The following is a 20,297-nucleotide window of genomic DNA, read 5'->3' as shown; positions in this document are numbered from 1 at the left end:
CCTCCTGTGGAGCCTTTGCGGTCCTTTCCTCACCTGGGGCTTCTCTTCTGCTTCCAGGTTCCTCTTTGAAGCGCTGGGCTTCATGGTGAGCAGCCTCTTCCTCCTGCTGGGCATCGGCCTAGTCATGCGGGTGGACTGCGCCGTCAGCCTGTGGTTCAAGCGGCTCATCCTTGCTCAGTCCAGGTAGCACGAGAGGAGGAAGAGGGGCCTTCTGGCAAAGGCCCCCCCCCCCCCGCACAACCGCAGAGAGCGCCTTGGGGAGATTCTCGCGCTGCCCACAACTCAGTGGGCTGAGCCATCGTTCTCTCTGGTCTCCCCCACCTGGGTTTTCCTGTAGGGCTTGGAGCTCCATTTGCCAGTGACAGAGCGGGGGGGGGGGGGGAAAGATGAGTCTTCAGCTTGGTGGCGGTTGCCGGGTCTTTCGTTTTGCAGAAAGAGCCTTCCCACGCTCCAAAGAGACATGCCCTGATCTCAGTTGCCACTCACAGCTTGTGGGTCGCCAGTGAATCACTGGGGAGTGGCCCTTTTGGTCTGTGAGTGGGGGGGGGGGGAGAGAAATGCAGAGGGAGCTGCCCCTTGTTTCCAAAGAGAACCCTTACGGGCGTGTGCGGCTGAGATCCAGATCCGTGGGCATCGCTCTTGCGGGTGACTTGCTTGCTTCTCCTTGGTTCCTTCATGAGTCTGGAGTCTGAGCAGCTGCACGCGGGGGGGTGGGGGGTGGGGAAAGGCTGTGGGCACCTCTTGGGAATGGCAGAAAGGGAAATCCATGCCCCGAGCTGGAGAGGCCGGATTCTGGACCAGGAAAAAGCACCCTCCGAGCTGACTGCCAACGGATTCTTTGCCAACCCGAGGAAGGTCTTGCTTGGACTGCTCTTTGAGGACTGAATGCTGCCGCTGTTTCTAACTGGTGGCTGGTGGCACCTTCAGAAAGGCTTGATTGGTCTGTGGTTTTTGCTCAAAGCCCTGTCGGTGCAGAAAAGGCTCATTCTCCTTCAAGAACCAAGGCTGCAGCAGGAACAGAACACCCTCCTTGGTCGCAGGCACCTGGGTGGCCCCCAGCACTGGCCAGAAGCTCTTTCGGGGCCCAACGTTTTGAAGAACCTCAACTTTTTGGTGCTGAAGCCTAAGTCTCATTTCCTCGCTGAGACTTGGTTCTGTTTTGAGTTCCAGATTTCTGAATCTGGCCTTTTGAAGAAGAAAAAATTGGAGTTCCAGTTCTCCACAAGGTGAAATTTGGCATGGCCGCTTGGCAGCTTCTGGCTGGGTGTTCTGGTAGTTTCCTGCGCTGGCTTTGCAACAAAGGAAGCTGCTCAGTCCATCCCAGGCAGTGTCGTCTGCTCAGACATACACGCTTTCCCGGCCTCAGGTAGATCATCCTTCCTCATCACTTCTGCCCGAGTCTGCTACCTGAAGATCCCACACCTACTGCATGCGAAGCATGTGCCTGTCCCACTGAGCCACAGCCTGCCTCCCCGCCCCTGCTTTTATGCCTGCAGTAGTGTTCTGTGTAACTCAGCGCCACTTCCGCGTGGTGCCAGAACCCACCTCCCTGCTTCTCCTCCTCTTTTGGGGACAGACCCCTTGTTCTGGGCCTCACTGGCTGCTCTGGATCATCAAGCCCAAAGGTCCCTTCCTTGAAGGAAAGGTCTGGGGAGAGCCATTTCCGGCCACGATTAGCCTGAACCTGCTCTGTGCTCAGGAGGAGGACGCAAGAGAGGCCCTCTTTATCCTTGGCTACATCTCTTCCTCCCTTTGGGCTTGTTAGCAAAGGAGTCATCAAACGAATCTGCTCTGACTTTCTGTTTGTTGCTTCAGAATCCATGTTCTGTCAAGGACTTGGCAGGCTGGACTCCTGCTCTGCCGCTTGGTCTCCCTTGAGAAGGTTGTTGGGTCTTGCTTTGGCTAAAACAGAGATGGGTTGCCTTTCAAAGACGTGGGTTGGTGGGGCTGCTTTCAGAGGGGAGTCCCATTTTGAGTTTTCTTCAATGCCTTCAAGGAGTCAGCTTTTCATTGAGCATGTGAGGCTGCTCAAGCGCGGACCCTTTGGCCTGCTGGATGCTGCTTCCTTGTGATGGATGGATGGTGTAGCAGCAGCCTCAGCCCAGGGAACTCGTCACAGTGGATGTGGAATGGACAGGCGCCTGGAAGCAGCTGAGCAGTTGTACCACTGAACGCTGCAAGATTTGGCCGTGCTAAGACATCCCTGATCTTTGTTTTGCTCTGCCTTACCATACCTCGGAAAACGGAGGACGCAACTCCCAATTGTCAACACCTTCCTCTGATGTCTGTTATCATTGTCTGTTTTCTCGGCTGCTTCAGGGTATTTGAGCCACGGGAGTGACCCTGATGCTGCTATGCTTCTGTGTTCTTGTGTCATGGAAGATACATTCATTTTTATGGCAAGCTTACACAGTGCACAGGGAACGACTTCCATGAGGTGGTTGCAAAGGCTTGTGGTTGACATGCTTTATGTTGGGGCTGCTGCAGGCAAACAGGTGGGGGTTGGTGGGGGGCCTGACCTTCTCCAGCCCCCTCAAACTCTATGCATTCTCTCTGGCTTTTCTTGCCCAGTAAAGCAATGCTAGCGAGACTTTCAGCCTTGCCTGCCAGCCCAGGTGTGTTGGCTGCTTCTCCCTCTCTACACAGAATTGGTGCCTTAAAAATCCTCATTAGCTGAAGCTTCCCTGAGACCTGGGATCTGGTTCTGAGAGCCTGAGAGGCCAAGCCAGTACATTTTTCTGCCCCAAACTCGGCACAATCCAAGAGGTTTCTTCCTGGCATCTCTTGCCGTTTTGCAGATGTCTGGGGCTTTGCTTCAAATTTCACATGCCTGCTTCCTTGCAATCCCTGATCAGTCAGTATTCTTAAGTGCCCCCTAAGCAGCCCCAGTTTGTCAGTTCTGAGCACTTGCTCTGAAGTTTAGTACCCGCCATTTCCATGCAGGGGCAGATCCAGGCTCATTAAACATGATTTGTTGCTCTCGTCAGCATCCTTCTCCATCCATGATTTCACAGCTGTTTGGTTTGAAATTACTCAAGGTTAGCACTGCTGGCTTTAGCTTAAAAAGAACAGAAGTCGTACTGAGAGTTTCAGTGGTTACTCGTTACGACACACTACCTCCAGGATTGGGGCAGTAAATGCCTCTGAATACCACTTGCTGGGGCATCACAATAGGCGAGGGCTCTAGATGGGCTCCCTTTGGCCTGATCTGGCAGCCAGGTTTTCCTTACACCGCCCTGAAAGAGCCAGAATTTCTACAGGTGACGGCTTGCTTCATCTACTGTTAGAGGGAACTGTGAGCTGCAAGTTGGAGGAACCAGCTGATGAGATCTTGACACCCAGTCTCCTAAGGGACAGTTGATTTTACTATGAAGTATTATGTCAGAAAATCTGGGCTTCAAAATCAGAAGTGCCGCTTTTCAAATGGGAAGGAATTACGTTCAAACATTTGAAACCATCCGTCAGGGCCTGTGCTCTTTCTTGGGCTATAAAAGCAAAAGAGAAATACTTCTGTGTTTTTATATCCTGGATTTTCTGATGTTTGTTTCATAGTATACAGATAATTCTCCCTTAGAGGACCTGGGGACTTTCTACCTGCAGTTCTGCTGCTACATGCCACAATACTTGTTCCTTCTCTGTAAAATGCTCTGGTGTATTTTAGTGTTAAGGAAGCACCCACAAATAGCCAGCCCTGTGGGTTTTGCCCTCCCTACAGATATGTACAAATCACACTTAGCAGGTTGCCAGGAGCTTCTGCGGCTCAGACCAGGGACATTGCTAGTTCTGAGCTGGAGGTGGGCTTACTCCTGCCCATCCTGCACATGGTCACTTTACTTACAGATTCCTAGCAGGAGCCATCCATACTAGAATTCTCAGATCTGGAAGGGTAGCAGAAGACTGAGAGTAGTTATAAACCCTCCAGTGCCTTTATTTGGCCTGCTCCTGCCTCTGAGGGAGACCAGACCGTGGTCCATAGTCTCTCTCCGCTGGAACCATTATTGCCTTGGGCAAGTGTTTTCACCTTATGTGCCTCTCTATCCTGACGTGCAAAACTGGGTATACCCTGGCCTACCTCTTAGGGTATGTTTTATGGGAAGACCAAGAAAAGGAGTGGCTTTGCATAGAATAACTCTGCAGCTTCTTTTTTGTTTCTGCAATATGAAACCAAAACCCACGAGCAAGTAGTTCTGAGTTGGTCCTTTTATGCTGAATAGTCATCCTGTTAGCTTCCTTTGGGGAGGGTCAAAAGCAGGTGTTGGAAGTGCTTTTTTTAAGAAAAGGGTTTTCGGTGCACAAGGTTGAAAGGGGAGACGTGTGCCAGGGCTGGCTCTAAAACTGCTGTAAATAAAATGTCTGATCCCAAACGATGGAAAATTGCCTCTTTGTTGACGTAAACAAAGATCTGTTCCTGGGTGGGGAGGAAGGAAGGAAGGTTGTGTGCGCATTCTAGTGATGAAAGAGTGATGAATTGGGGGGGGGGCTACAAGTGAGCCTGAGACTAAACTGTGTTGGAGGGTGGGATGTGCAGGGGCCAAAGGAAGGAACATGCTGGGGTGGAAAAGGTAGTAAGTTTTATTTGCCCCCCAGAGTCTGCAACAACTGTCTTATTACTTGTAAGTCAAGGCCCCTCTCAAAGTGGGCAGTGCCATCTTCTGCCAGCGTTCCCTTTTTGCAACCAGCTCTGAACCTTGTTGCTCCTGCAGTCCTTACTTTAGGGTGGGTTGCCTGACCAGTCAGTAGCTGGACTCCAGCTCCTACCATCTTCTAATTGTTGCCAATGCTGGATGCCCCCAAAAGGGAAGGCCACGCCTCCCGCTCCTGCTGTGGGCGGTGTGTGGTGCTGAAGGTGCTGACCACATCAAGAGTGGGGTAGATCCCTCCCAAACTTAGGCCTGAAATATCTGAAAGATCACCTCCTTCTCTGCAGACACCCTCTTGGGCGTTCAGATAAACCAAGAGGGCTACCTTGGCAGTTCCACCGTCCTCAGGAGTTCAGGGAGTAGCAGCTTCTAAGCTGCAGGATCCCCACATAGGTCCATCTTGCACCTTCATTGTATGGTTTCTGTCGCCTGAGGAAGATGTACCACTTTAGCCTGGCCTTGACACCTGTACATAGAGATATCTCACCCTCTTCTCTCGACTGTAATTGGTTTGATCTGATTTAATTTGTTTCTATATTGCTGCAACCAGCCCTGGGACTTCATGGTGAAGGTGGGTAAGAAATTATGTCCTTGGTATGTGTGTAAAACTGTAGGGGCTGGGGAAACCAGATGTGTGGGGTAATAATAATAATAATAATAAGGAAAGCCCTTCTGCCTCAGAACAAAGCAACACATGGGGAGAGCTCCACTGCTGCTTGCAGATCCTGTTTGTGGGATTCCCATAATGGGCAACTGGTTGGCTGCTGGGAGAAGAGGATTCTGGGCTAAGCAGGTTCCCTTTGGCCTGATTCTGCTTCAGGGTTCTTCCGGTGTTCTCACAGCAGGTATAGGACTGAGAGCACTGGAAAAGTCCTGAAGCTGCATCAGGCCAAAGAGAGCCCGCTTAGCCCAGAATCCTCTTCTCAGAGTGGCCCAGCTTCTATGTGAGGATCTTTCTGTGCTGTTTAGTTTGAGCTGGGACTCCTCAACAGGATATTTCTAAGAAAGGTGATGGAGTTTTGCTTAATGCTGATCTCTCATCACCCTGCGTCTTGAGTTTCTGGCTTAGAACCTCCACCAAAAAATCTGTATTTCCCTGCTGTTCCTTCAGCAGCTGGACTGGCAGCAGCTCTCTGGGGGACATTTCTCCCATTCCTGCAAGCTGAGGTGCGAGGGTCGGACTGCTGGGACCCAGGAGGCCAGGGTTCAAATCCTGCCACTTGGCCATGGAGCTCACCGGGTGAACTTGGGCCAGCCACTGCCTCTCAGCCTGACATACCCCACAGGACAGTTTTGCGGGTTAAAGGGGGAGGTTGGAGAATCATGCGCACCACTCTGAGCTCTTTGGGAGAAAAGGGGGGAATATAATGAAAATGACACGAGGGCCCCGGAAGTGGGGCTGCTGGGGATCGAACCTGCGGCGCCTGGGCAGCCGCGCAACGAGACAGCAGGCGGCCTTAGAGACTGCGGATCGTCCTGCTCTTCGAGAGCTTTATGGGCCGTCTCGGGCGCCGTAGCCGGCCCTGCTCAATTTTGCCGCCCGCGCTTGAACGTCACGGCAACCCGTCCGCCCGCCCAATGAGAGCCGCCAGCGCGCTGAGCGCGGCCAATAGAGACAGCGGGGTGGGGCCTGTTTCCATGGCGGCGGCGACGGCGAGGCCTTGCTCCATGGCTGGCGGCGGGAGCTGCTTGGACCTCTGGCGGGGCGAGAACGACGGGCTGGCGCGGCGCTGGCGGACGGTACCTCTTCCCGGCGGCGGCCTCCCTTGAGCGACGCCCGACCGAGGGCGAAGGAAAAGCGGCTGCTCAGCTACGGCAGCCGGGGGCCCTTCAGGAGCCTGGGACTACAATTCCCATCAGGCCCCGCGAGCGCAGCCTCAGCCCCGCACCCTAGACCTCCTGGCCGGGGCTGATGGGAGTCGTAGTCCAAGAACACCTGGAAGCGGAGCCGGGGGAGCGAGCCGCTCTCAGCTGCTGGGCACGAGCGGGGGCTCCTCCTGGACTCGGGGCCATAAGCCCTTTGGGGGGGGGGGGCGGCGTCAGGGTCCCCCTCAAGCCCGGCGCTTCAGTCCCTTCTCCGTGTTTTGATCATAATATTGGCTGTTACTGAAACGCCACAGTTGATTGTTGTTATTACTGAAACCCTTTTTAAAAAAGAAATGTTTACATTTCATTTATTGTATTATTATTTTCATTTTTAATACTCTTATTAAATTCCTGCCTTGCAGGGGGTCGGACTAGATGACCCTCGGGCCCCTCCCAACTCTACGATTCTATTAATTTTGCATATAGTTTAGAAAACAGTGAAACAAACACCATGGAAGAGAAATTGAGAAATATAGCATTAGCTGATAAAACTGAATATTTTATCTGTAAGCTGCATCAAGTCCACCTCAGGAAAAAGGGTGGTTATATATAACTAAATGATAATGATAATAATAATAATAATAATAATAATAATAATAAGTCTCAAGGTGGTTTGTAATCATACAGTTAAAATGTATGAAGAGCAGGCCCAATGGCCATTTAGGAAAATGGCTTTTGTAGATTCATGCCAGCCTGCATGCAAAGTCCACCCTATTACTCCCACCCCCATTTTAAACTACATTATTTTATGTTACCCAGTTGGAGCATTCCATCAGCAATGACATTCCTATGGAAGTCTCTCACAGGCGTGAGAACATACGGTGGATAATGAGGTTTGTGGCGGTGATGTTAGGCTGCCTTGCCTGCAGTTAGGCCCTCACATACAAGCTCTGGCTTTAACCTGAAGGAGATAAATTTATTAATTAAAGCATTTTTGCCCCACGGTTGTGCCAAAATGACTCTCAGGGTGGAGTAGTATCAGTAATAATAGACAGCCCTTGGGCTTACAGAAGAAAAGGAGTCTGGTACAGTGTCTCTATAGTGGTCCAGCTAGTTCTGTGTGAGATCTAACAAGTACAGTCGTACCTTGGCTCCCGAATGCCTTGGGAATCAAACGATCGAAAACCCTAAGTGAGTGTTCCGGTTTTCAAACTTTTTTTGGAAGCTGAACGTCCGGCGTGGCTTCTGCTATTGTTTCCAGCGTGCCTGCGCAATCGGAAACCAATCGGAAGCCGCGCCTTGGTTTCCAAATGTTTCAGAAGTTGAATGAATTTCCGGAACGGATTCTGTTAGACTTCCGAGGTACGACTGTACTACTGTACTTTTGATTGTTGTGAGAGCCCCATCTTACTGTAAAGTGTCTTTGCTCCTGTCCTAGAATCTGTTCATGGCCGTTGTTTCTGACCTCCTCTGGACCTTCAAGCTCCCTCCTCCTCTTTTCTCGGCAGGTGACAAGTTCTCCAGGTCCTGACAGTTCAGTGACGCAAACGGCTCACGAGTGCCAGCTCGCCTTCACTAAGCTGCTTCAGAAGATCCAAGGTAGCAGTTCAGGGAAAAAAAACCTTTATTGGTAGGCCGGAAAATGGGCAGTAGCCAGGCCCCTCTGTGGCACAAGTGTGGGGCAGCTCATGGTGAAGTTCTGGGCTGACTTCTCCCTGATGAAACTGAAGCCAGCAGGCTTTGGGGCCATATGGGGTTAAGCCTGGTTTCCTTCTGCATGTTTTATTTAATAATAATAATAATAATAATAATAAATTTTTATTTTATACCCCGCCCTTCCCGGTTCAGGAAACCGGGCTCAGGGCGGCTAACAACAAATTTAAAACACTTAATTGATGATACCAAAAAAAAAAGCATAAAATACGGTATAAAACGTAAATAACAATTAAATCAAAAATCAAAATCCTGCTTGGGCCAGTGAGGAGACCAGGGGAGAACCAGCTGTGGAATCCCAGAGCGTGCAATCTTCACAAAAAGGGGAGGGGGAGGGAAGGAAGGGGAACGAAAGATCAGGCCAGGTTCAAATTGAAAGCCAGGCGGAATAGTTCTGTCTTACAGGCCCTGCGGAAGGAAGTTAAATCCTGCAGGGCCCTGGTCTCATGGGACAGAGCATTCCACCAGGTCGGAGCCATCACTGAGAAGGCCCTGGCCCTTGTTAATCTAACTTCCTTAGGGCCCGGGACCTCTAAACTATGATTATTAATGGACCTTAGGGTCTTTTGCAGGGCATACCAGGAGAGGCGGTCCCGTAAGTATGAGGGCCCTAAGCCACAAAGGGCTTTAAAGGTCAAAACCAGCACCTTAAACCTGACCCGATACTCCACCGGGAGCCAGTGCAGCTGGTAAAGCACTGGGGTGAATATTCAATTTGTATCCTGCACCTTCCTCTAAAGAACCCCCAGGCAATTCTAAAACAATACAATTAAAACTTCTAATAAATGCAACCCAATGAATAGCAGTGTTCTATAAAACAATTTAAAAAGCAACCACCTACTCCCAAACCAATAATTTCAGAGTAGCCAGAGATAGAACTTTAAGCCATCAAATGCCGGGTAAACAGTGATACTTTTTGTTCTTTTTTTTAAAAAAGTCCCTTTCTCTTAGAAGTTAATAGTGAAGGAGACAGAAGACCCTCACGAGGGAGGGCATCCCACAAATAGGGGACCACCACCCAGAAGGCCCTGTCACAGGAAACCCCAGTGGCAGCACCACCCAACAGGGCCACCCCAGCTGATTGTAAGGAATCTGGATTTCCTTGCTGCTTTGCTCTCTTCACACGTTTCTGGCTGGTTTTTTTGCCTTGGAGAGGGTGGTGAACAATCTACCCCTCCACAAGTTAAGCTGAAAAATGACTAGGATAGCTTTTGTTTCAGTCCGGCTGGATTGGTTCCCCGCAGTCTCAGTTTTCAAGAGAGGACCGTCCAGGTGACGGCAACAGGAAAAGTATGATTTGCTTATTTAGTCCTTTATCTCTTGCTTTTCTTCCACCTTGAGAATCAAGGCAGTTCCCAGGTGGTCTCCCATCCAAACACTGGCCAGGCCCAGGCCTGCTTAGCTTCAGCAAAAAGAGCTGCATCTTCTGCTCCAGAGTGGAATGGGCTTCTTGTCTTGTGTGAACAGCTAGACTCTCACTCCCGAACTCTGGCTGGCCATCCTTCCTTAACCTCACTGCTGCCAAGTCTGGAACCTGAAAGCGCCTGCCTGCCCTTCCTGACTTTGGGTGCTCAGATCCCGCAAACCCCTTGGGTGCTGACCCCCAATGACCATTGACATGGGGCTACCTGGTGAGTTCTTCAGGTGGATGGAAGGGTTCACCTTTGAATTCTCTCTCCCTCTTGTTTTGCAGGGCTTCCAGCTGCACTCCCAGCTCTGCCACTGGAGCTGGCTATCCTCTACAATTCCCTGGTGTTTGATATCTGCCTCTCTAGCAACTCTGGCGAGAAACTATTGGGAGCGATAGATCATGGGCTGAGCAGGGGTAAGAGAAATGTCTCCATGTGCTCTCCGAATGATGGGTGGTAGAATCAAAGTCATGAATAAATACATACCTGGATGTTTTTGCTGCTGGCCCTGTTTTTTTGAGGAAGTGGGATGCTGGAGTTGGAGGGGATTCTTCCTCTCCCCCCAGGTTCCAAATCCCCCTGTAACTCTAGAGGGAGCCTGGTCTTTCTCTATGTGCAAAGAATCCTGCGATGCAGCACTTCTCTCCCCAGCCCCACCTTTGACTGAAAGTTATATCCATGCAGGTTTTCCTCTGTCTGTCTTCTAGTTCTAGATGTGTGTGCAGTGTCTGGCCGAGGACTTGGCTCAGAGGGCCGCTGGCAGAGGGTGCTCCAGGAGGATACCCTTCAAGAACTGCAGGCCCCTCTGCATCGACTGGCTGCCCTGCAGGGGGTGCTGTGGCTTGCAGCAAACCGCCTCGCAACCGCGGAAGGCCTCTTTCAGCTTCTGAACGGCGCCAAGGTAGCTAACAGCAGCCTGGAGCTGCATAGCATCTGTACTGAGGCATTGCTCGCCCTTCCCTCCTAAGTGAAAGCTTTCCCCACCCTTTGCAAATGGGATGGCAGCTTGCGGTGCTGCAGCAGGTAGTTGGGCCTCTCATCAACCTCTACATGACCATTCAGCTTAAATTGTGGGACTGCAAGGAGCTCTGATGAAAGTCCTGGCATGCACTGACTGTTCATTGGCCCTGGTTGAATCACACACCAGTAACCAGCCTGAGAGGCCATGGGCTAGGAAAAGGAACAGCAAAAGAACAGGAGGGCTTCTGCAGTTCCACCTGGTAAGCCCAGTTGCCTGCCTATAGTCTGAAGCAGGCATTCCCCTCTTCCTCTAGCCTCTCCTCTGACTCTCCCTGCTGCCAGCCTGGCTGGCATGTAGAGAATGGCACCACATCCAGTCCTGAAGGCAGGATGCCTCTGAGGACCAGTTACAGGGGAGCCCAGATGGGGAGAGTCCTGCTTTTGGGCTTTGCGGAAGAGTCATCCGGTTGGCCATGACAGTCACAGGATGCTGGACTAGGTGTGCCCCCTTTGGGTCTGATCCAGCAGAGTTGCTCTTCTGTTCTTCCAAGAAATTTGCTAGTGTTTAAAGTGCCGCAGGACTCTTGACCACGAACCGTCATTCCTTTTCCAGAGCCTGAGGCCTCCTCCTTGCCATGGCCATCAGAACAAGTTCCTTTCCCTGCTCCAGATGTGGCAGCCACCTGACATGGCAGAGTCTGACCCCCTCCTTGTGCAGAGTGTCCAAGAGTTGAAAGGTATCCTGTGGACTTCGGCTGCCTTTCTGCAAGGTGGGGCTGGGATTTCCCACTCTCCGCATGCCTGCTGCTTCTGTACGCCTTCTCTCTTTTGACCCGCACCTTGGCAGCTACTGTTGCTTCTGCTAGGAAGCCACTTGCTAGGGAGGCAAAATCAGTCCGTCTGCAGGGTACTTAAGTCAGGGATTGATTCTGCCAAGGCAGATTAAATGCTTTCCTCTGAGAAAGAGGAGGAGGATGTGGTTTTGGATTATAACAAAGCTATAGCACTCCCAGTTGCTCTTCTGGCTCGGATGTTAGATAGACTTGTTTTAATTGTTTCCACTCTGTCTCAGGAGCAAAGTCTGGATAATAGAATTGTATAATGGGGGGCGGGTCTTGTAGGCAGTCTAGACCAACCCCTTTCTCAGAGGGGGGAAACCAGAGATTTAGAGCACCCCTCTCCCCACCAACAGATGGCTTTTCAGCCTCCTGTGAGGTAGAGCCCAGCACCCACCAAGATAATTGATTCTGTTGTTTAAATGTTCTTCCTGTTGAGCTTCTGCTAATGTTCAGTAACTGTAATAGCAGCTTTTAAGACCTATTTTTAAAAACCCCATAGCACAAAATACTTCTCTGTGTAAACCCTAGTCCAAACAAAAGATGGGGGACCACGCTCTGTTCTGCTTTGGTCATGCAGCTCCTGGAGTTCTGTGTCAAATTCTACTCAGTAGGTGGGAACAGGGCTAGCTTGAGGTTTTCCTCTCTGTTCCAGGAGTTCAGGAACTGGAAACCGGTGATCTCCCTGCCGCTGTTGCCCTTCTCCAAACAGCTGCTACGGGACTCTGTTCTAGGCGGCGCCTTGCCCAGATCTTCACCTTAATGGGATGCTGCAACCTGAAAATGGTATGGGTGCATTGAGGGGGGAGAGGGTAACAGGGTGGCAGGGTGGCACAGCTTGTGAACGCAGCACAGGGAAGGAAAGGGGGAAAGTGTTGCTATTAGGGCAAAACTGAGTCAATATGCCCCTGAAGTGTGGGGCCTCTAGCGGTTCTGAGAGCTGCAGCAGAAAGTGCCATGTTGGTCTAAGTTCTCTTTTCCCCTTGCCAGGGGGAGCTCTGCCTTGCCACTCCCCTGTTGGGAGCACTGCTAATGCCAGAGAGCCAGGAATTTGGCTTATTAATCAGGAAAGGCCTAAAATTATGTATTTATTACATGCATTTGTCACTTACTACAAAAACATCTCAGAGCAACTCATAGTGATAAAAAGCATACATGGTAGAACATTTAAAATTCTGCGCGTTAAAAATAAGAATTAAAAATTCTAAACTAAAAGGCAATGCTTCAAAAGAACCAGGTGGGTAGAATTTCTCATACTGCAGTATTCTTGCGATAAAACATACAAATTGCAAATGTTTTCTTGCCAAGCAGTAATAATGTTAAAATATTGAGAAATATTTTAGAGAAATATCCTATAATAAATAATGTTAAACATCGTATTTAGTAAATTAGGGTTACTAATACCACTCTTGAAGTGGTGTGCAATGAGATAAAACATGATGAAATACTGTAGGTACAAACACTAAAAGCAATAAAAGCATTTCTACGATTATACAATGGGGGGGGGGGGCCTTAACCCTCAGCCTGTGATCAGAAACCAGCTTTTCACAGATCTCTAGAACAACAAATGCACAAGCAGAGAATTATGGGAGTTCTGCTACGCACCTTTGTTTATTGGTAGTTTTATGCCCCAGGTTAAAGCAAAGCACCTTTGGATCTTGGCGCTTCGTATTGCATCTGCTCCTCTGTGTTCCAGGACAAGCCGCAGATGGCAATTCAGTACCTGAAACGAGCCCTGCAGGTGGATTTCACGTTCCTCCCTGCCCTGTACCAAGCATCCCTGTTGTACCACCAACTGGGGCTTCTGGAGGCTGAGCTGGAGGTCCTGGTGCTGCTGTATCAGGTGTGTCTAAGGGTTTCCTATCCCTGCCTGATGATGCCAAGAGGCTGCGTTGGCACTGCAACTGCTCTGCCTGAGAAGAACTGGCTTGGTCCCCTCCCTACTTGACAGCTGAGGGAGCCGACTGGCCAGGAGGTGGCTATAGATACCTGCCTGCCCTTGGTCCAGGCAGACCAGCCATTTTCCTTGGACTCCCTCCCTCCTTCCCTCCCTCCCTCCCTCCCTCCCTCCCTCCCTCCCTTCCTCCCTTCCTTCTCAGGGTCCAATATCCCCTCATGAAGAAGGGCAGGAGGAGTTAGCCAATGCAGATCTCTCCTTGGATGCACTATTCCACTCATGTTGAATCACCCAGGGGCGGAGGAAGGGGGGCAGTGGGGGCGCTTCGCCCTGGGTGTCATCACTGAAGGGGGTGACATTTGGCACACCACCCGCTTGTGACTCCCAAGCCTACTCTGAGCCGTCGGGCGAAGGGGCAGAGCTGTGCCGCCTTGCCTGCGGCCTTTCCCCCTTTGTTTTGACAGCTCGGGGGAGGCTTAGGAGTCATGGGTGGGCATTGCACTGTTGCCCCCCACTCCCAGGCTCCGCCCCCCAAGAAGCAGGTCATGGGCGGCTCGCTCCACCCCCCATGGGTGTCTTGCCCTGAGATCCTCCCCGCGGTGCCCCCCAGGACGCTTGCCCCGTCCCCATGGCCCCACCCCTGGGTGCACAGGTGCTGGAGCAGCTAGCTCTGCCTCTGAAATCACCAATGTTCCCGTTTCCCCCCCCCCTCTCCCTGCCTCAGGCTCTGGATGGTCCTGCACGGGTAACGGCAGAGCTTGCCAGTCCATGTTTCCTGATCCAAATGGAGCTGCTCACCTGCGCTTCACAACTGAGCAGCATCTTTGTCAAGAACTGTCCGTCAGATGTGAAATATTTGCTGGCAAAAAGGAACCTCCAGGCGGGGAGGTGAGTGCCCCCCTCCTGTTACGTAAGTCTCCCTGGTTGCTCACTTGAGGTGGGGAGGGAATTGTTGGCTTCAGTTTTCTCTAGGGAGAACTTTCCTGAGGCATCTCAAATTACTAACAGGAGACTCCTGCTGGAAGGAAATGGTTCATCAGCTCATGAGCTCACTTTGAATGAGGGCAGGGAGCTGTCTTTAGGAGGCCCATGGGATGTCCTTGTAGGTCCTTGCAGCTCCTGTTGTTTATTTTCATTTATTTATCAGATTCCTTATCCACCATTAGGGCCCAGGGAATGTTACAACCATACAGTATTCAATTATAAAAACAGATGAAACAATCACAATGATAAAAACAAGTAAAACCATTCCAGAGCAGTATAAATATGGCAAAAACAACAACCCCAAACAAAAACACCTTAACTGCCAGATGCCAAGCTAAAGAGGGGGAGAGGGTATTTCAGATATTGGGGTGGGGCTATGTCATTTAAGGCTTTAAATACTAATATGAGCACCTTGGATTAGGCGTGGAAGCAAGCTGTTTTCTTTTCTCCTGCAGGGTGAGTGAGGCAGTGGAGCACTACCTGGACCTCTTGGCTCTGTTCCAGGAAGGGCCTCTTCACCAGGTTGGCACCTTGCAGCTATTTAATCTTCATGCCATCTGCTGGTTTTTGTTTGAAGGAATGTGCAAGCCTCCCACTCTCAACAATAGCAGAGAACGGGCTAACAATAAATCAAATAACAAATGTAGCAAGTAGCTTGAAAGTCCACTTAAACAGCTCCATAAAGAAACAAGATAAATGCAATCATCCCCCGAATTCTGGCATAAATGTATGGGGTTTATGCAGCTACCAGTTTAAATAGTTCTCCAACTGGAGCTTGACAGACTGTTTTACATTTGCTTTTTGAATTGTGCTTCCTAATCTGCAAGGGCTTGGTAACGCTCCTTGCTCTTCCAATGTGTTGCATGTGTGCAGTTGTCGAGAGAAAGATTTCAGTTACTGGGGCAGAGGGTGGCGGTGGTGGTATTCTGCCTTCTGAAGGTCAGCAGCAGCATCTTGAACAGTCTCTCGAAGATAACAGGAAGCCAGTGCCAGAAGCGTCCCAGGGAGATGAGTGCAATGTTTTGCAATCTTCAAGGGCACATGGAGGTCATGGTGGCCATTCAGCCTTGAGGTGATGCTTCTCCTTGTGTGCAAATGACTTTGAAGACTTGTGTCCTTTCACAGTAACCCTCTGGGTAAGTCAGTGCTGACTTGCCCCAATACACCCAGTGACCCCAGCATCTTTCTGGGGCAGCCGTAGCCAAGGAGGACCCTTGTCAGCAACGATAAAGAAGTGAGGGATTCGCCCCCCCCCCCAGTCTTTCTCATGTATCAGTTGCTATCCTGGCTTCCATGTTGGCTTCAGCAGCTGATGGTGGCCTGAGACATTTGCATCCGAGCCTGCCCAATTTCTTGAGCACTCTTGGCTCTCAAGCATTGTTTCCTCTAGTGCCTGTGCTGTGTTCCTTGTTGTGGACCCAGCAGCTTCTGATCCTTGGGTGGGGCCCTCCTCCTCTGTAGGTGTCTCTGTGTGGTGAGCTGGCCTTGCCCAGGATCCCCGAGGTCTTCTTAGAGGCTGCCTCTGCCCTGGAAGAGCTCGCCAGGCATCGAGATGCCATTGCAGTGTGCGAAGAGGTGGCAACCCGGATGAATGGACTGATCCCCGAGAGGCTGCCAATTGAGCTGGACTTGGGGGCTGCAGAGGACCTCCCGGGGCCCGCTGGGTCCTCACTGACAAATTCTGCTGGCAACCTCCTGAAGCGGAAGAGGGAGAGCCTGCTCTGCGTCCTTTGGCAAGCAGCTGCCTGTTTGATCCAGGGCTTGGCATGGGCTGGGCTAGGAGAAGCCAAGGAAGCCATAAGCCACTTGAGCAGGTAATCGGGCTCCCGGTTTGTGATCCAGGGAAGATGGTTCTGAGTGCCTCGTCCTGTCCGTCCCTTAATTGGATGCTAGGAGAGCATTCTCTTGCAGCCGTTTGAAGGGAACTGGCCTTGTGAGACAGGATGGCGCATTAGATGCAGCCCTCATCCTGTTGTCCAGGGACTTTCCCTGGATATTCATGGATGTGTCCCATTAAGGAAGGCTGTGTCTACCTTGGTACTTAAAACATCCATGTTCTGCCCCAGGACCCCAGATCCCGCAGCTCAAAGGAACAACTGCATGCCTCCTGGTTTGGTTCTGCTTGCCATGGAGTCTGCTGAGGAGCTGCAAAGAGTGTTGAAAGTCCTGCTTCCACCCCTGAGCTTCTCTTTGCAGCCTTGAAATGAGAAGCCGGCCCCAGGGTCTAGTTTCTGTGCTTGTGTGGTCTGGTTGCATGCAGGCCAAAACCCGCCAGCATGCCCATAAGTGCTTGTTCCCCCTTCTGTCAGGAAAACTGAGTAGATAACCTGAATAGCCCCTCAAATTCTCTTGACTCTGGCTTTCATCTGAGAGCCCTAAGATGATTGTGCTTTGCTCCTTCCCCAACAGGTGTCTTAATGATCTTCTGAGAGTTCATTTTGTGACCACAGGTATGGATCGGGATGCTTACCGCCAGTTTCTGTCTGCCTTCCTCTTGGCTGGAGTGATTTCTGGAGCTGGGGAAAGCCCTTTTGTAGGGCTAGAGCTAACCTACTGCTGCCCAAGGTGGGAATGGTTTAGGAGAGTCCTCACCTCTCGTTTAATCATGCCATGAGTCCAGACTGGTCCTTTTGTGACATCACAAGTTGAAGTCCAGCCACTTGGCATGAGAGGTTTCTGCTTCCATTTTCTTTCTCTTGACCCCCCCCCCCTTGCATGTGGGAACAAGAGTAGACTCTGCAGAAAGGGCAGCAGGCAGGGAGAGAACAGGGCCAGAGAATTGGCTTTGTTTCTGTTGACCTCTCTGGCTCATGGCTGGGAGAGCGAAACCCAAGGGCAACTGTCTTCTTTCTCTACCAGGCAGCAATAGCAGCACTGGAAAGGAGGCAGAGCAGATGGGGCTGTCAGAAGCAAAGGTGCTTCCCCAAATCAGGCAGCTGGCCCTGACTGGACGAGGGATCCAGTTCCTGCATCTGGGGCGGAATAAAGAGGCTTTGGCGGATTTCCAACACAGCTTGCTTGTCTGTCCAGGTACCTACAGCTAGGAATCCTCTACCTATGGGAGGGGCCTGGCCTCCAGTCAGTCCAGTGGTTAAAGGAGTGGGTGGGGAGGCTCGAGTAATTTTCATAGCATGCAAAATAAATTATGCAGAGTAAGTATTTAGATGTATGCTTAGGTAACTTCTGTAAAGTAGGAGACAGAATTTGGAGCTCTTTGGGGCAGACTAAATGCAGGCCCTTTTTGCCCCTGGTGGAGGGGAGGGCGTGGAGCAAGGCGGTGGGCGAGATGGGGCCACTCAGCAAGATCCAGTGTGGGGAGGGCAGGGACATGTTGGGATTTCTCCTGGGGTCCCCAGCGGCCCTGAGGCCAGCTCTGGTCATGCCGCTTCCTTTGTGCTTTACAGACAGGCCCTCTGCTAATTTGTACCTTACGCACACCCTCTGGAAGCTGGACCGAAGGCAGGAGGCAGCTGCCCACTGGCAGAAGCTCCATGTGAACGCTGGAGGCTTGGAGGAAGAGGCGGAAAGGTGTGTGCATGCTGCTGAATCCTGTCCCTGCCCCCTGAACAGAGGATGAGGAAGCGCAGTATTGGATGTGGGAGGAGTCCATCTAGGTTCCCACTCTGCTGCTGCGACTTTCCACCCCAACGATGCTTAGACTGCAGGGAGGGCCTTGGTCTCTTGGCTGCTTGCCACAATTTGGGCCTCTCTTCCCTCTTGCCCTTGGCACTGGTCACCATAGAACATGCTCTCCTCCTACCCTCCGTCATTTAGCAACCACTGACACCAACTTCTCCCCTCCCTCCTTATGTTTCAGATCCTTCCCGATATACCTGCAGCCATGTATGAGGCAGACGAAGTTTCCTCACACAGAATCCCTCGCCAAGAATGTGGGAAGCTTCCTTGCGGCAAGCAGCCAGGGACCCTAGAGGAGCTGCTGCTGCCGCTGCCGCTGCCTCTCCTCTGTCCTTGCCAGGCCCTTCTGCCAGACAGCTTCCTCAGCGGATTTTCCAGGGCTCCGCTTTGCCTTTGGGAAGGGGAGTGTTTCAGTTGCAGTCACCAAAGACAAGTGATGACCGTGACCCTCGTCCTAGTGGAATGGATGTGGGGTTTTTGCAGAAGCTCCACATGTCTTTGCTCCTGTATGATTCTGTTATTTTTGAGATTATGTCCTTAGTGGAAGGAGGAAGCAAGCAAAGAGGGTTGACTTTGGTCCAGGTATTTGTAAAACGAAGCCCCACAGTATTGTGAAAATCTCCAGGTGCCCTTTGCTGCAGATTTGGGAGGAAGGGGTGGGGAGGGGGCGCTTTCTTAACTGGCAACACAACAATCCATTCCTGAGGTAGAAGCAAGCCTAGCTCTGTCCTCTTGCTGCCTCTTCCTTTGTGCTTATCCTTTATGCCCAGGGCTCCATCAGTCATGTTGCTTGGCATTTACAAGAGAGAGAATTGCAAACATAGCACCATGTGGTAACAGCACACAGATGGGTTTGTGGTGTCTCCATTTTGGTCTGTGGGCACAATTGTCGGCTTTCCTGTTCATCTGATTCTGGGTAGCTTCTCTTTCCAAGCTGTACTGGGGCGGCCCAAAAGATGTTGGGTGACACAGAGGTTTGCTTCCCCCCCCCCCCAGCTCCCCTTTTGAAAGATGTGTTGTATAAGCTATTTTCTTCCATTTGCCTGATCATCATACAGGGCACTTAAGAATTTATAAAGCCTGTATTTCTTTTTAATGACTCATCTCTTTATTATCAAAATGTCTCTTGTGGAATCTTTAGTTCTAAATTATTTGAAGAGAGCCGTGGAGGGGATGAAGTCTGAAGCAATGCCTGCTGTGAGTGGTATTCAGCAAAGGAGTACTCTGAGTAAATGGGCCCAATTTAAGTCTTTTTCGTTAATCTCAATGAGTCTATTCTTGAGTAAAATTTAGTTGAATACTATCCTGTGTTTTTCATCTAATGAGGGAATAGTGTGGCCCTAGGAGTCCTGGAAAGATAGCTGTTGGGTCAGTCGAACTGAAAGTATCAACTCTCCCTCTCATGAATAGTGACTATCTACCTGGTAACACGGGTGGCGCTGTGGGTTAAACCACTCAGCCTCAGGCTTGCCGATCAGAAGGTCGGCGGTTTGAATCCCCACAACAGGGTGAGCTCCCGTTGCTCGGTCCCTGCTCCTGCCAACCTAGCAGTTCGAAAGCACATCAAAAGTGCAAGTGGATAAACTGGTCCTGCTCTGGCGGGAAGGTAAACAGCATTTCCGTGCGCTGCTCTGGTTCACCAAAAGCAGCTTGGTTATGCTGGCCACATGACCCGGAAGCTGTACGCCAGCTAACACAGCCAGTGAAGCAATATGAGCGCTGCAACCCCAGAGTGGGTCACGACTGAACCTAATGGTCGGGGTCTCTTTACCTTTACTTTTTTACCTGCTAACTGGAGGGACCAAAGAGCAGTTGTACCTGGCACTGGGACTGCAAAAAAGGGTCTCACTCTTCCCACATCTCTCTGCTAAGTTTCAGAAGTGATGTAGCAGCCTTAATATGGAGGAATGCTTGGAAGCAGAGCTGTTACGTGTCATTAGAAAAAAATTATTGTTGACATTTATTGTTAATAATAATCAGACAACCCCTTTTAGACTTTTTGTGTGGAAATGAAAATTTGAGACATTTCATAGAATCATAGATCTGTAGAGTTGGAAGGGACCTCAAGGGTCCTGCAGTGCAGGAATGTGGGTCTGAAGGTTGGGAAAATAATTGCTTAGCAGAAGGTAGAACAACTGGATGTCATCTTAGGGTGAATGTTTTTTATGTAACTGATAGGCGGAAAAGCAGAATTCCTTTTTATCCCCTTTCCCTTTACCCCACCCCTTCTTTTTATATTCCCTCTTCAATTCCCCCCCCCCTTTTGTTTGGTATGGTGTCCTCTCCTCTGGGACATTATTGGGATTATACACACATGGTGATGGATGGTTGGTGAAGGACCCTGAGAGGCAGTGAAGGGAAGAAGTCCTTGAGTGGGAGGCTGGGGGAAGAAATGGAAGTTCCTAGGTGAGATCTG

At 50.7% G+C, this 20,297-nt stretch overlaps 2 protein-coding genes across 6 annotated transcripts in view; both read left to right on the top strand.

The window, feature by feature from the left end:
- PIGO (phosphatidylinositol glycan anchor biosynthesis class O) overlaps nucleotides 1-545 on the top strand; it is a 140,988-nt gene extending 140,443 nt beyond the window's left edge. For all 3 annotated transcript variants that reach the window (XM_081212713.1, XM_081212712.1, XM_081212711.1), the window contains exon 11: nucleotides 58-545. In XM_081212713.1, the coding sequence (XP_081068839.1) occupies nucleotides 58-187 (130 nt within the window). In that variant the 3' untranslated portion in view covers nucleotides 188-545. The remainder of the gene's footprint in view (nucleotides 1-57) is intronic.
- Nucleotides 546-6,247: 5,702 nt separating this feature from the next.
- FANCG (FA complementation group G) lies at nucleotides 6,248-18,977 on the top strand. Of its 3 annotated transcripts, none has more exons than XM_081213351.1 (14): nucleotides 6,248-6,380; nucleotides 7,955-8,045; nucleotides 9,853-9,984; nucleotides 10,276-10,469; nucleotides 11,142-11,265; nucleotides 12,020-12,150; nucleotides 13,061-13,207; nucleotides 13,986-14,149; nucleotides 14,701-14,767; nucleotides 15,707-16,059; nucleotides 16,655-16,695; nucleotides 17,105-17,275; nucleotides 17,650-17,773; nucleotides 18,063-18,977. In XM_081213351.1, exons 1-14 carry the CDS (start codon nucleotides 6,279-6,281, stop codon nucleotides 18,172-18,174), a joined length of 1,953 nt encoding a protein of 650 aa, XP_081069477.1. In that variant the 5' UTR covers nucleotides 6,248-6,278; the 3' UTR covers nucleotides 18,175-18,977. The 3 variants fall into 3 exon arrangements, with proteins under 3 accessions (XP_081069477.1, XP_081069476.1, XP_081069478.1); XM_081213350.1 differs by having other exon boundaries at nucleotides 11,142-11,298; XM_081213352.1 differs by lacking the exons at nucleotides 17,650-17,773; nucleotides 18,063-18,977 and having other exon boundaries at nucleotides 11,142-11,298; nucleotides 16,655-16,810; nucleotides 17,105-17,248.
- The last annotated feature ends 1,320 nt before the right edge of the window (nucleotides 18,978-20,297 follow it).

This window comes from Podarcis bocagei (genome assembly GCF_964188305.1).
Source record: "Podarcis bocagei genome assembly, chromosome: 11".
Lineage (NCBI taxonomy): Eukaryota > Metazoa > Chordata > Lepidosauria > Squamata > Lacertidae > Podarcis > Podarcis bocagei.
Note: the sequence above shows the minus strand (reverse complement) of the source record. Positions and strands in the feature narration are given on the sequence as shown.

Coding starts and splice junctions, on each gene's coding strand:
- FANCG (XM_081213350.1), top strand. CDS start 6,279: ATGGCGGCGGCGACGGCGAGGCCTTGCTCCATGGCTGGCGGCGGGAGC. Junction 6,381..7,954: donor TGGCGCGGCGCTGGCGGACG/GTACCTCTTCCC, acceptor TTTTCTCGGCAG/GTGACAAGTTCTCCAGGTCC. Junction 10,470..11,141: donor AGCTTCTGAACGGCGCCAAG/GTAGCTAACAGC, acceptor TTCCTTTTCCAG/AGCCTGAGGCCTCCTCCTTG.